This window comes from Oncorhynchus nerka, unplaced genomic scaffold (genome assembly GCF_034236695.1).
Source record: "Oncorhynchus nerka isolate Pitt River unplaced genomic scaffold, Oner_Uvic_2.0 unplaced_scaffold_13___fragment_8___debris, whole genome shotgun sequence".
Lineage (NCBI taxonomy): Eukaryota > Metazoa > Chordata > Actinopteri > Salmoniformes > Salmonidae > Oncorhynchus > Oncorhynchus nerka.
Window position 1 is genome coordinate 1 of NW_027040341.1, and position 15,086 is coordinate 15,086.

Genomic DNA, 15,086 nt, shown 5'->3' on the forward strand with positions numbered 1-15,086 from the left:
TCAATATAGGAGAGTGTTTATATTTTTTCCTATTTCACACATGCACAAGCATGTATTAAATGTTTTTGTGGCATATCCCAAATCCCCCTGAGACACCCTCGGAAAGTGGGGTCACAGCCAGGGCCTACCATTATCAACGGCAACCCTGGAGCAAACAGGGTTCAGGGCCTTGCTCAAAGGTACATCAACACATTCTTTACCTTGGTGATTCGAACTAGCAAGTTTTCGATTACTGGCCCAATGCTCTATCCACTAGGCTACCTGCCGCCCATTGGTATCACGTGTAAGAAAACAAGGGAGGGACTACCTGAAATTGTACAATAAGAAACACACATTTTTGTTCTGTTACCTCTCACCTTTGACCTCTCAACCTCCCTAACCCCCCTGCAGTACCAGGACTTGGAGGACTCCATGACGGACGCGTTGGTCAACGACAAGCCACAATTCGTGCGCCTCTTCACCGAGAACGGACTCAACATCCTAGACTACCTGACCTATGGGCGGCTGGAGAGCCTCTACCGCTCGGTGGCCGACAGCTCTCTAGCCTACGTCCTGCTGCAGCGCCGCCTAGGGGAGCGCCAGAGTATGACAGGCTCGCAGGCCATGCTGCCGGATGTCTCTCCCACCAAAGGGTCTGGTGGGCCGCCAGGGGGGCGGCGGCCTGCGAATAAGTTCAGTTTATTTGAGGTAAGAGATGTTTTTAGTAAATTTTTATGAAATGTACTCATTTCAAGTACACTACATATACAGTGCATTCAGAAAGTATTGACTTTTTACACATTTTGTTACAGCCTTATTCTAAAATGGATTCAATAGTTTTTTCCCCCTCATCAATCTACACACAATACCCCATAATGAAAAAGCAAAAACAGATTAAGACATTTTTGCAAGTTTATTAAAAAAATTGACATAAGTATTCAGACCCTTTACTCAGTACTTTGCTGAAGCACCTTTAGCAGCGATTACAGCCTCGATTCTTCTTGGGTATGTCGCTTCAAGCTTGACACACCTTTATTGGGGGAGTTTCTCCCGTTCTTCTCTGCAGATCCTCTCAAGCTCTGTCAGGTTGGATGGGGAGCGTCGCTGCACAGCTATTTTCAGGTCTCTCTAGAGATGTTCGATCGGGTTCAAGTACGGGCTCTGGCTGTGCTCCTCAAGTACATTCAGAGACTTGTCCCGAAGCCACTCCTGTGTTGTGTTGGCTGTGTGCCAGTCGTTGTCCTGTTGGAAGGTGAACCTTCGCCACCAGTCTGAGGTCCTGAGCGCTCTGGAGCAGGTTTTCATCAAGGATCTCTCTGTACTTTGCTCCGTTCATCTTTCCCTCGATACTGCCTTGTCTCCTAGGCTCTGCCGCTGAAAAACATCCCCACAGCATGATGCTGCCACCACCATGCTCCACCGGTAGGGATGGTGCCAGGTTTCCTCCAGACGTGACGCTTGGCATTCAGGCCAAAGAGTTCCATCTTGGTTTCATCAGACCAGAGAATCTTGTTTCTCATGTTCTGTTAGTTTTTAGGTGCCTTTTGGCAAACTCCAAGCAGGCTGTCATGTGCCTTTTAGGAGTGGCTTCCGTCTGGCCACTCTTCCATAAAGGCCTGATTGGTGGAGTGCTGCAGAGATGGTTGTCCTTCTGGAAGTTTCTCCCATCTCCACAGAGGACCTCTGGAGCTTTGCCAGAGTTACATTTACATTACATTTAAGTCATTTAGCAGACGCTCTTATCCAGAGCGACTTACAAATTGGTGCGTTCACCTTAAGACATCCAGTGGAACAGCCACTTTACAATAGTGCATCTAAATCTTTTAAGGGGGGTGAGAAGGATTACTTTATCCTATCCTAGGTATTCCTGAAAGAGGTGGGGTTTCAGGTGTCTCCGGAAGGTGGTGATTGACTCCGCTGTCCTGGCGTCGTGAGGGAGTTTGTTCCACCATTGGGGGGCCAGAGCAGCGAACAGTTTTGACTGGGCTGCGCGGGAACTGTACTTCCTCAGTGGTAGGGAGGCGAGCAGGCCAGAGGTGGATGAACGCAGTGCCCTTGTTTGGGTGTAGGGCCTGATCAGAGCCTGGAGGTACTGAGGTGCTGTTCCCCTCACAGCTCCGTAGGCAAGCACCATGGTCTTGTAGCGGATGCGAGCTTCAACTGGAAGCCAGTGGAGAGAGCGGAGGAGCGGGGTGACGTGAGAGAACTTGGGAAGGTTGAACACCAGACGGGCTGCGGCGTTCTGGATGAGTTGTAGGGGTTTAATGGCACAGGCAGGGAGCCCAGCCAACAGCGAGTTGCAGTAATCCAGACGGGAGATGACAAGTGCCTGGATTAGGACCTGCGCTGCTTCCTGTGTGAGGCAGGGTCGTACTCTGCGGATGTTGTAGAGCATGAACCTACAAGAACGGGCCACCGCCTTGATGTTAGTTGAGAACGACAGGGTGTTGTCCAGGATCACGCCAAGGTTCTTAGCGCTCTGGGAGGAGGACACAATGGAGTTGTCAACCGTGATGGCGAGTTTATGGAACGGGCAGTCCTTCCCCGGGAGGAAGAGCAGCTCCGTCTTGCCGAGGTTCAGCTTGAGGTGGTGATCCGTCATCCACACTGATATGTCTGCCAGACATGCAGAGATGCGATTCGCCACCTGGTCATCAGAAGGGGGAAAGGAGAAGATTAATTGTGTGTCGTCTGCATAGCAATGATAGGAGAGACCATGTGAGGTTATGACAGAGCCAAGTGACTTGGTGTATAGCGAGAATAGGAGAGGGCCTAGAACAGAGCCCTGGGGGACGCCAGTGGTGAGAGCGCGTGGTGAGGAGACAGATTCTCGCCACGCCACCTGGTAGGAGCGACCTGTCAGGTAGGACGCAATCCAAGCGTGGGCCGCGCCGGAGATGCCCAACTCGGAGAGGGTGGAGAGGAGGATCTGATGGTTCACAGTATCGAAGGCAGCCGATAGGTCTAGAAGGATGAGAGCAGAGGAGAGAGATTACCTGAGTTACTATCAGGTTGTTGTTAACCTCCTTAACCAAGGGCCTTCTCCCCCGATTTCTCAGTTTGGCTGGGCGGCCAAGTCTAGGAAAAGTATTGGTGGTTCCAAACTTCTTTCATTTAAGAATGATGTAGGCGACTGTGTTCTTGGGGACCTTCAATGCTGCAGAAATTTTTTTGGTACCCTTCCTCAGATCTGTGCCTCAACACAATCCTCTCTCAGAGCTTTATGGAGAATTCCTTCAACCTCATGGCTTGGTTTTTTCTCTAACGTGCACTGTCAACTGTGGGACCTTATATAGACAGGAGTGTGCCCTTCCAAATCATGTCCAATTAATTTAATTTACCACAGTTGGCTCCAATCAAGTTGTAGAAACATCTCAAGGATGATCAATGGAAACAGGATGCACATGAGTTCAATTTTGAGTCTCATAGCAAAGGGTCTGAATACTTAAATAAGGTATTTCTGTTATTTTATTTCATGAATTTGCAAAAAATGTCTAAAATCCTAGTTTCACTTTGTCATTATGGGGTATTGCGTGCAGATTGATGAGAAACATTTTAGATGAAGGCTATAACCGAAAATTATTATTTCCGAATGCTCTGTATACAAAAGTATGTGGACACCCCTTCAAATTAGTGGATTCGGCTGTTTCAGCCACACCTGTTGATGACAGGTGTATAAAATTGAGCATACAGCCATGAAATCTCCATAGACAAACATTGGCAGTAGAATGGCCTTACTGAGGAGCTCAGTGACTTTCAAGATGCCAACGAGTCATATTGTCATATTTCAGCCCTACTAGAGATGCCCCGGTAAACTGTAAGTGCTGTTATTGTGAAGTGGAAACATCTAGTAGCAACAACGCCTCAGCAACGAAGTGGAAGGCCACACAAGCTCACAGAATGGGACCGCCGAGTGCTGACGCGTGCTGCACGTAAAAATGGTCTGTCCTCGGTTGCAACATTCACTACCAAGTTCCAAACTCACCTGGAGCTTAATGAAATGGGTTTCCATGGCCAAGCAGCCACACTCATGCCTAAGATCACCTTGTAATGCCAAGCGTCCGCTGTAGTGATGTAAAGCTCGACTCTATTGGACTCAGGAGCAGTGGAAACGCGTGCTCTGGAGTGATGAATCATGCTTCACCATCTGGGAGTCTGACAGACATCTGGTTTTGGCGAATGCCAGGACAACACAACCTGCCCCAATGCATAGTGCCAAATGTAAAGTTTGGTGGAGGAAGAATAATGGTCTGGGGCTGTTTTTCATGGTTCGGGCTAGGCCCCTTAGTTTCAGTGAAGGGAAATCTTAACGCTGCAGCATACATTGACATTCGATTATGTGCCTCCAACTTTGTGGCGACAGTTTGGGGAAGGCCCTTTCCTGTTTCAGCATGACAATGCCCTTGTGCACAAAGCTAGGTCCATACAGAAATGGTTTGTCGAGATCTGTGTGGAAGAAGTTGACTGGCCTGCACAGAGCCCTGACCTCAACCCCATCAAACACCTTTGGTATGAATTGGAACGCTGACTGTGAACCAGGGCTAATCGCCCAACATCAGTGCCCACACCTCACTAATGCTCTTGGCTGAATGGAAACCAGTCCCTGCATCAATATTCCAACATCTAGTGGAAAGCCTTCCCAGAAGAGTGGAGGCTGTTATAGCAGCAAAGGGGGGGCCAACTCCATATTAATGCCAATGATTCCCCCTCTATCTTCTCCACCACCATGTCCTCTCTCTTTCTTCTCAGGTGTCGAGAGTCCTGGAGGACTTGATGGGGGATGTGTGTCAGCCATTTTACCACTCACCACTGGAACTGGAGAACATCTCCTCCCAGAGAAAGGCTCTCAGGGTACTCTCAATAACATAGATTTTCCTTTGTCTTTCTTTCCTTTTGCATAGTTTATTTTTCTTAATTTCCCTCAATTTTCTCCTTGTATTCACTCTTTGTGGGCTTTGTACTTTGATACGTGTAAATTAAATTGCATATTTGGTCCAAGATACTTAACTTCTTTATTGGAACTCACCCCAATCATCTCTCTCTTTCTCTCTCTCTCCCCCTCTCGCCATCCCCATCTCAGCGTGTGAGTAAGCTGTTGCGGGGTGACTGTGTATACCAGGACAGGCGCTGTCTCTTTCCCTGGGCTAGTCTCTTCGTCTGGGCTGTGCTGCAGAACCGCAAAGACATGGCCGTCTTTTTCTGGGAGATGGCAGGCGAGTCGGTCCTCAGTGCTCTGAGCGGCTGTAAGATCCTACGGGAGCTGTCCAAGCTGGAGAGCGAGACGGAGACCAAGCTGGCCATGAAGGAGCTAGCGCAGAGGTTCGAGAACCTGGCTCACGGTGAGACGAGAGGATACCTTTTTTTTATAGAAACATGAAAAGTGATAATGGAGAAGGTGTTATTTCATCATTTCATAATATTATAAAGGTTGAAAAGCGGAAAACAGTGCAGAGCCTGGTGAACTGGTAACACTCCTCGCTCTCATCTCACATGCGACTCCCCGCCGGAGACCAGGTGCTCTATTTTAACAACCCTAACGCAATGGTAAATCTAAGCGCTGTTGGTAGCGCTTTACTGTAGGTTCGGGGCTATGCCAGAAATATTGTTGCTTTTTTCACAATCATAATTCTGGACGCAGTTGCTGAAGGTTGTGCGAAAATGCTGGGTTTTGATGAATAAACTATTTGTGGGTGTGTCGTGGCTTGGCCCCTCACTGGCCAATCAGAACCTAAATGGCTAAATAATGTGGTTGCTTAAGTTTGTATTTACGGTCTTTCATGTATTGCGTTGTCATCAACTCTAATTCGAATGTTAATCTGTTATAGCCTAGTTCGTTAAATAGCCTGCCCCATATTTACAAAACATATTGAACATGTTTGCAGTCCACGTTGTAATTGCATTGCTTCAATTTGGAAATACATTGTTAAACATATGCTATAGCATTTGCACTGATATATGGGCTAGGCCAACTGTAAATTGCAGTCTGTGGACATGCCAAACGTAGTCAATGAGCAAGATTAAATTCACTCGGCAATTACTAAGGCCTAAAAAGACTATGTATAATTCGAATCAAATTCTTAATAAAAACAAAATAAAAACTTGTTTTAAATAGGCTAAATACAGTTACAGACACCATAAATATTCGCTGTGGGCGTATAAGGCAACTTAGACTATGGAGGGTTTTACGTATATCCTAACTTTTCACAGGAGCTGGATAAAGATCCAATATAAAGAGAAAGGAGAAATGTCTACTCACCATAATTGTTAACTATGGGCATCTAATTCAGACAAGGCAACTTGCTCCCAAATATAATATTTTATAAACATTGGAACCATCTTACAGATCGCATACACACTTCTCCAAAAGTGTTTTGGGGATTTTGATTTTTTTTAATCATGTTCGGTTTTAATAACATTTTAAAACAACAAATGTCAAATGTAATGATATCATAAAATTGCTGTTGAACCAGCCTTCGTTATACTAGGCCTAAGGTAAAGATGGGATTGGATTTTGAACATATGAAATGGAAAACAAACCGATATTTTGGTTCACCGATATTCACAGAGGTTCTCATCTCTTGTTACATGATGGGCATGGACACATGTAGCCTATATCATGGAGGGGATTTCACACATGTCCAAAACCGGCATCGCTAAAATAATGTAGACCTTTAAATCCGTCTCTGTAGATGTATTCAGTAAGTGTTACCAGAGCAGTGAGAGTCGCTCCTTCACCCTGCTGATCAGGAAGTCTCCCGTATGGGGAGGGACCACCTGTCTAAAGATGGGCATGGCCGCCGACGCCCGCCTCTTCTTCAGCCACGATGGAGTACAGGTCTGTCTGTGTCTGTCTGTGTCTGGCTGGCTGGCCTATTCTGCCTTCTAATTAAACAAAACATTTCAACTAGTGTATTCTTTTCACCGTCTGTAATCATATTTCACTGTGTCTTGGATGCTCCAGTGCATAGAATGTAACCTGTATACAGGAGCATAACATGACATCATAGGCTACAATAGATTGAATAAATTGCAAACCTCGACATCTCTATGTGCCTCCCCCCCAGTCTCTCCTGTCTCAGATCTGGTGGGGGGATATGAAGAGGAGCACGGAGGTGTGGAAACTCCTCCTCACCTTCTTCTGTCCCATTCTGATGTACACCCAGCTCATCTCCTTCAGGTACCTTTAGTACCTCCTCCACATCCACCTCTGTCTGGGAGTGTCTGTTTTTCTGACCCAGATTAAGCCTAGTCCTTGATTAAAAGTGAATATCAATTTGTGTATGGAAAACTCTTTCTTTCTGTGTGCTTTTCTTTCTGCTTCTCCCTTTTATCACTAGCAATGTGTGGGATTAAGTCGCTGATTACGTAAATCATGCATTGATGTCAAAGGTTAGGATTTGGCCCTCAGTACCTTAGTTTCAATGTTATTTATACTTTAAACTTTGTCTTTCACAGGGAATTGGAGGAGCCGGGGAAGCCTGACGAGGTTGCACAGGGTAGAGACAATGACAGCCTTTATGGAGAAACAATTTTCTCCTTCTCTGACATCAAGCACATGTAACTCTCCCTCTAAAACGCATTTACATTGTAGTGTGTGTGTGTTAAATTGTGTACATACTGTATGTCTCACCACGTTTGCGTACTTGTCTGTGTTGTGTGCACCTGTTATGTGTTTGCATGTAAATATACCTACTATAACATTTGGTAATATGCAAGTATGCAGTGTTTTCCACTAGTGCCGGTTGCCGGCTATACAGCTGATTAGACTAATTTTCAGCCGGCTACTTTTTCCACTTAAATTAATTAGGCTACTTTTCAATTCACTAGTCAGAAAAAGTTTTGCAGAGCCCTCTCCCGCTAGAATGAACAATATGCGTCTAATAGCTCCTGAGTGGTGCAGCAGTCTAAGGCACTGCATCGTAGTGCAAGAGGTGTCACTACAGTCCCTGGGTCGAATCCAGGCTGTATCACATCCGGCCGTGATTGGGAGTCCCATAGGGCGGTGCACAATTGGCCCAGCGTCGTCCGGGTTTGGGCGGGGTAGGCCGTCATTGTAAATAAGAATTTGTTCTTAACTGACTTGCCTAGTTAAATAAAATTTAAAAAATGCGATCTATTGATAGGACAGGTGCCTGTCAGTCACAAAGTGAGCGATTACAGGGAAACACTACTGGTTTGACAGTCTGCTCTCACTTGGCACACACTGCTTTAATCAACTTTGTTCCCATCAACTTTGAACCAACATGGAATAGACGTTGAATTGATGTCTGTGCCCAGTATGCTGTCTGTCCCGCCTCCCGGTACCTGGTAACCTGTTGTGTGTGCTGTGGTTGCAGTCAAAATTCTTTACATGGAGGGAGAGAGCATGAATTTGCACATCCCATATAATTTAAGTGAATTTGTATGTCCCATATAATTTGGTAACGATGAGTCGAAATCCACTTAGGCTATTGTTTTCTGGCACATTCATTTATTTTGTTTTGCGTGCAGTGTCTGCCATCAACAATGGCCTGGGGACAGTAAAGACATGCTGGGCCTGTGAATCCATTAAAGAACTACACCATGTCTGGGACAGTAGAAATTCTGTTTGGGCCAGTAGATTTTGACCTACTGGCCCGACCGGCCAATTGATAAAAAAGTTAACATTGAACCCTGGCGTGTTTCATATGCAGCCATGGAGGGGTGGCACATATGCTCTTTACACTGCTTTGATTGACGAACAGCATGCTTGACTCATTTCTTCTAAAAGTTGTCGAACTGACTGAATAAAGTCGATCTCATCCTTGTGTAAGTCGCTCTGGATAAGAGCGTCTGCTAAATGACTTAAATGTAAATGTAATACAACGCAGTTATATGTCCATGGTATCGCATCAGGACAAGTGAACTAAGATGTCGTTTGTATTTTTGATATACAGTGCCTATAGAAAGTCTACACCCCTTTAATTTTTTAAAAACATTTTGCTGCCTTAAAATTAAATCTAAAATAGATTTTTTTTCTCTACAAATCTACACAACCTGAAAGAAAGTTATAGAACCCCGCCCCCCTGAAATATCAATAATTCTCCACCCCTCTGAGTTAACATTTGGTGAAAGCACCTTTGGCATCCAGTACAGCTGTGAATCATTTTTATTAAGATTCACATGCGCTTAATACAACATGTGTAGACTGAGACCACACCCCTCAGGAACACCCAACACCTCTTGGAAAGCCATTCTGGTGTGTATTTTACATAACAACTTGTGTAATTGTACCGAAGAAAAATAAAACCCTTCTGAGAGTTAGGTTTTCAGAACATTGTCCTCTAACATTTTACCTGGGCTTTGCTCCTTTCATATTTATTTTATCCTAACAAACTCCCCAGTCCCTGTCGGTGACAAGCATACTCAATAACATGATGCTTCCACCACAGCTGTTTTTTATCCAAAACTAACAATACACTGTATTAATATAGTTTCATTAATTTAAAAACAGTACCACAACAAATTCAATAAAGTATTCAATATTTTCGCTGTGAGTTTCGGATGGAATCAAGGCATTAGAATGTACCAAAGGATAGCAAAATACAACTTGTTCTGCAAAAATCAAATGGGCACATTTTTCTATTTGGCTGGCTACTCCATGTGCTTGTGGAAAACACTGAGTATGTGAATGGACATCAATGTAATGCCTCATTGCAATATTATATTTTTACTTCAGTGAACATCATACACAGGGTCCTAATAGTCCCAGATATCATCTAAAAGGTGAGTAAAATATTACGTTCCCTCATATCTCCAGTTCCCTATTTTCTCCAATGTCCCTCACTTCTTTTTAGTTGAAGATAGAGCTTCATACATTTCAAATCTACCAAGCCATACAAACCCATCAAGTCATAGGTTCTTAATTGACACATTTCATCAGCATACTTCAGTTCAGAATGTTGTCTAGCAGGTTTCAACATTCTGCATCATGCTATTATCGATTTTGTGCTTCATGAATGTTTCAAGTTTATCCATAATTCTAGTCTTAAAGAGTGTTATATGCCAGAAACAGGTCTATTGGTTTTGTAATGGTACAGTACAGGATATAAATGTATGTGTACATTATTACTTTATGTAAATTAGTGTGCAGTAGTTCGTGTTTATATGTACATCTTTCTCTGTTTCTTCAGGCACGCCCGACACCCCACCTAAACGGCCTTTTGTGGTATCCCGATGGCGGCAGTTTTGGTTCGCACCTGTCACTTCCTTTTTAGGCAACGTTCTGATGTACTTCCTGTTCCTTCTGCTGTTTGCCTACGTGCTATTGGTGGACTTTAAGCCGCCACCCCCGCGAGGCCCCGCTTTCGCCGAGTGTGTGTTGTACTTCTGGGTGTTCACCATCGTCTGTGAGGAGATCCGAGAGGTGGGAAGAGAAAGATGATTGAAGGAAGTGTTTCTCAATACTGGTCTTGGGAGACTCAAAGGGGAGCACGTTTTTGTTTTTGCCCTTGCAGCACTATCACACTTGTTTCAACAAATCAACTCATCATCAAGCCTATAGTTGAATCAGGTGTCTTAGTGCTAGGGCAAAAACTAAAATGTGCACCCCTTTCAGTCACCAGGACCAGGATTGGGTCCCTAGGACCAGGATATACTTCATTCATATTGCCCCTACATAAGAAAATAGCCTGCAGTTGGCGCCAAAGGCAAAACCCCTAACTTATGTAGTGTAATGTGTACAGTGTCTACATATGTAATGTTTATACATTATTAACTCTTTATGGCACTTTTAATTCTTGTAAGACTTCATTTAGCTAACTAACTATATCGATTAGCAATTAGCTATCTAAAGCTGAAGAACATACGCACATCCAGGTTACTTTCCGCAGGTGCTGGAGTTCTAGGCAAACTCATGAAAAACAGAAAGGAAAACGCTGTACACTGCTGCTCATGCTCCCAGGTGAAATGTATTAACAACGTTTCGACCCTTGGGTCTTCATCATGCATCCAAATCCCAGGTGGGGGTGGAAGGTCCTATATGTAGGGGCAGTGACATCACCTCTGGAAACAGGAGGTAAAAAAAAAAAAAAATGAATAACATAGTTTCACAATATTAATATTCAGTGTATCAAAATATATGATCATACACAGGGAATGTGATCAATATTTACAGTAATATACAGGCAATATTCAATTAGGATGAAAACCCCCACAATTTAGACATATTGAAACAATAAAAATGGTTTTACCTATGTAAGACAGACCAAAAGGACATTTCAACATGTAAATAATATTGGTGGAAATGCAGGTAATCAGGCCCTTGATCTTAAATCTTTGTCCTGTGTGTGTGTGGGGGGGGGGGGGGGGGGTGTAAATGAGTTGCATTTGTACGTAAAGCTGCATTGAGCACATTGGCCACATTTGTAATTACCCTCCGGAGCCTTCTCCAAAAAAGTTTCCCTTTTCTCTGGTGGGTAATCAGATTTAACCACAATATCTCTCACATTTGGGGGTCTTTTAAAAACCATAAGTGGGAGATATTTAAAAATGGGTTTCCATTGTGGGTCAGTATAAATAATGTACCAGTGTTTCCTGATAATGTCCTTAAATGTCTTCCCCAATGGTGAGTATTGGGTAAAGCATGATGGGACATGGTCTGCTTTTTCTTTAAGGCTTTCCAACTGTGTTAAACCTTCGAAACGGACATTGGCATGTTTTCCCCAATTGTCTTTGTACCCCCTTTCGTTAAATCTTTGTGTGAGGTCCGTGGTCTGTTTCTGATAAGAAGCATCAGAGCTGCATATTCTTCTGATACAACTGAATTGACTTATAGGGAGACTTTTAAAAAGTGGATGTGGATGAAAGTTGTTACCTCTAAGGATGTGTATTTCTGTCCGTAGGTTTCCTATAGAGATCTGTAGAGGGAGGGTTTGTCCTTAATAACCATTACATCAAGAAAACTGATTTGTGATAGGTCATAGTTAAGGGTGAAGTGAAGGTGTTCATTCATAGAGTTTAGATAAGCATGGAAATCCAAAAGTTCTTCGTGGGTGCCTGTATAGATCATGAAAATGTCATCCAAAAATCTCAGAATTAGGAGAATATTGGAGAGAAAGGGTCAAGGTCTAGATTCAGCACCACCTGTTTTTCATACATTCCTAGACATAGGTTAGCATAATTAGGAGCCATAGTGCTCCCCATCGCTGTCCTTTTGCCAGGAGGAAAAAGTCTCCTCTGAAGAGAAAATAGTTGGAGGTTAGTGCCAGTTCAGCCAAGTCCACAGTACAATTGGTGCTGGTCAGAGCATTAGAGGGACGTTCATTGAGGTAGAACTTGAGGGCCTCCAGGCCGCCCTGTAGGGGATGTTAGTATATAGACTGGTAACATAAGTACACAGAATATAATTTTCAGGTATATGGTCCACAGATGTAAAAAAAAAAATATATATATATATATATATATAAAATCAATTGAGTCTCTAGTATACGTGGGGAGGGAGATCGCCCAGGGTTTCACAAAATGGTCTACAAAGGTAGAGATATTCTCTGTCGGAGATCTATTACTACTCACAATGGTCCTGCCTGGTATAGGTGGTGTCATGCGCTTGTGAATTTTGGGTAAAGTGTATATGACAGGTGTGGTTGGGCAGTCAACTTTCATAAACTCATATTTGATCTTTGTAATTTCTCCTTCATTCAAACATCTTGACAATTTATCATGAATCAGACATTTTAATTGATTAGTAGGGTCCTTTGGGAGTCTTTTGTCAAATTCATAATCACTAAGTTGTTTCAGAATTTCCTTTTCATAGTCTACTGCATTTAGTATCACAATTTGCACCTCCTTTGTCGGCAGGTTTTATAATGATACTGGAGTCATTTTTCAGTTCCAAAAGAGATTATTTCTCTGCTTTGGACAAATTTTGAAATACCTTGTATTCTTTTTTTTCTTATCCAGGAGATCTTTCTCAACTAGGCGGCAATATGTTTAATTAGAGGGATTTCTTTTAGGTGGTAAAAATGTGTTTTTCCTCTTAAAATGTGTATTTTCCCTTGTCATGTCCTCAGGGCAAGAGTCAGGTTCATTGTCTTTCAGGTTATCAATTGGAAAAACATGAGCTCTATTTCCTGTCTGGCTACTAATATCGTTCAATAGATTAACATTGGCAGGTGCATAGGGAGCAACCTCATTACCAAAAAACTCAGTCAATCTCAAACTGTAAAAAAAACAACTTGTGAAAGTCTATAACTGTTTCAAAGTCCTTGGCCTGTGATGTTGAGACAAATGATAGTCCCTTACCTAGGGCAGATGAACATGTATCAGACATAGACCTGTTGGACAGGTTTATTACGGTGTCTTGCTCCGTGTGTGGGGCGGGAATTTCGGGTGTTGCCGTCTTCGTACGTAGTCCATTTCTGCATTTCTTGTGGGGACGCAAGGTGGTCGTGATGATGGCCTATTCGATGACGTGGTCCATTGACCATAATGAGGAGTTTGACTTGAAACCGTTTTTATATGTCTAAATTGTGTTTAAAAAAAATCCAAATTGAATATTGTATGCATATTACTGTGAATATTGATCACATTCCCTGTGTATGATCATATATTTTGATACATTGAATGTTAATATTGTGAAACTGTTATACATTTTTTTACCTCCTTTTTCAGGAGGTGATGTCACTGAGTACTGCCCCTATATATAGGACCTTCCACCCCCACCTGGGATATAGATGCCTGATGAAGACCTAAAGGACGAAACTTTGTTAATTAATAAATATCACCTGGGATCATGCGCAGCAGTGTGCAGAGTTTTCCTTTCTGTTTTTCAATTAGCTATCTAAACTCACCCTGGATGACTGGAACTTACTTACAGTAGCATATGTTCTGACTGAAGGTAACAGTGTTTAATTGACCCATGTCTTCTCTTATCCCAGACGTTCTTAGTGGGCAGCATGATGTGGCGTCAGAGGATGAGGAAGTACATCCAGGACGTTTGGAACAAGTGTGACCTCACCGCCATCATACTCTTCATCATAGGCCTCACCTGCAGGTGGGCAACAAGATTTCACAGTAGCCTCTTATGTCATAACTGCATGGTCCAGAGATACAGTTGAAGTCGGAAGTTTACATACACTTAGGTTGGAGTCATTAAAACTAGTTTTTCAACCACCACAAATTCCAGTGGGTCAGAAGTGTACATACAGTAAGTTGACTGTGCCTTTAAACAGCTTGGAAAATTCCAGAGAATGATGTCATGGCTTTTGAAGCTTATGATAGGCTAATTGACATAATTTGGGTCTATTTGAGGTGTACTTGTGGTTGTATTTCAAGGCCTGCTTTCAAACTCTTGTGCCTCTTTGCTTGACATCATGGGAAAATCAAAATAAATCAGCCAGGACCTCAGAAATAAATTGTAGACCTCCACAAGTCTGGTTCATCCTTGGGAGCAATTTCCAAACGGCTGAAGGTACCACACTCATCTGTACAAACAATAGTACGCTAGAATAAACATCATGGGACAACGCAGCCGTCATACCGTCAGGAAGGAGATGGGTTCTGTCTCCTAGAGATGAACGTACTTTGGTGGTAAAAGTGCAAAGCAATCCCAGCAAAAACCTTGTGAAGATACTGGAGGAAACCGGTACAAAAGTATCTATATCCACAGTAAAACGAGTCCTTTATAGACATAACCTGAAAGACCGCTCAGCAAGGAAAAAGCCACTGCTCCAGAACCGCCATAAAAAATTCAGACTACGGTTTGCAACTGCACATGGGGACAAAGATCGTACTTTTTGGAGAAATTTCCACTGTTCTGATGAAACAAAAATAGAACTGTTTGGCCATAATGACCATCGCTATGTTTGGAGGAAAAAGAGGGAGGCTTGCAAGCCAAAGAACACCATCCCAACCGTGAAGCATGGGGGTGGTAGCATCATGTTGTGGGGGTGCTTTACTGCAGGAGGGACTGATGCGCTTCACAAAATAGATGGCTTCATGAGGATTTGAAAATTACGTGGATATATTGAAGAAACATCTCAAGACATCAGTTAAAGCTTGGTCGCAAATGGGTCTTCCAAACGAACAATGACCCCAAGCATACTTCCAAAGTTGTGGCAAAATGGCTTAAGGACAGCAAAATCAAGGTA

At 43.3% G+C, this 15,086-nt stretch overlaps 1 protein-coding gene across 1 annotated transcript in view; it reads left to right on the plus strand.

Annotated features, from left to right (window-relative positions):
- Positions 1–395: 395 nt before the first annotated feature.
- Positions 396–15,086, plus strand: part of LOC115106748 (transient receptor potential cation channel subfamily M member 5-like) — a 60,698-nt gene continuing 46,007 nt past the window's right edge. Inside the window, exons 1-9 of the mRNA XM_065016547.1 lie at positions 396–687; positions 4,729–4,830; positions 5,060–5,318; positions 6,669–6,814; positions 7,044–7,156; positions 7,435–7,536; positions 9,677–9,723; positions 10,131–10,363; positions 13,875–13,990. Coding sequence (XP_064872619.1) covers positions 412–687; positions 4,729–4,830; positions 5,060–5,318; positions 6,669–6,814; positions 7,044–7,156; positions 7,435–7,536; positions 9,677–9,723; positions 10,131–10,363; positions 13,875–13,990 — 1,394 coding nt within the window. The 5' untranslated portion in view covers positions 396–411. The remainder of the gene's footprint in view (positions 688–4,728; positions 4,831–5,059; positions 5,319–6,668; positions 6,815–7,043; positions 7,157–7,434; positions 7,537–9,676; positions 9,724–10,130; positions 10,364–13,874; positions 13,991–15,086) is intronic.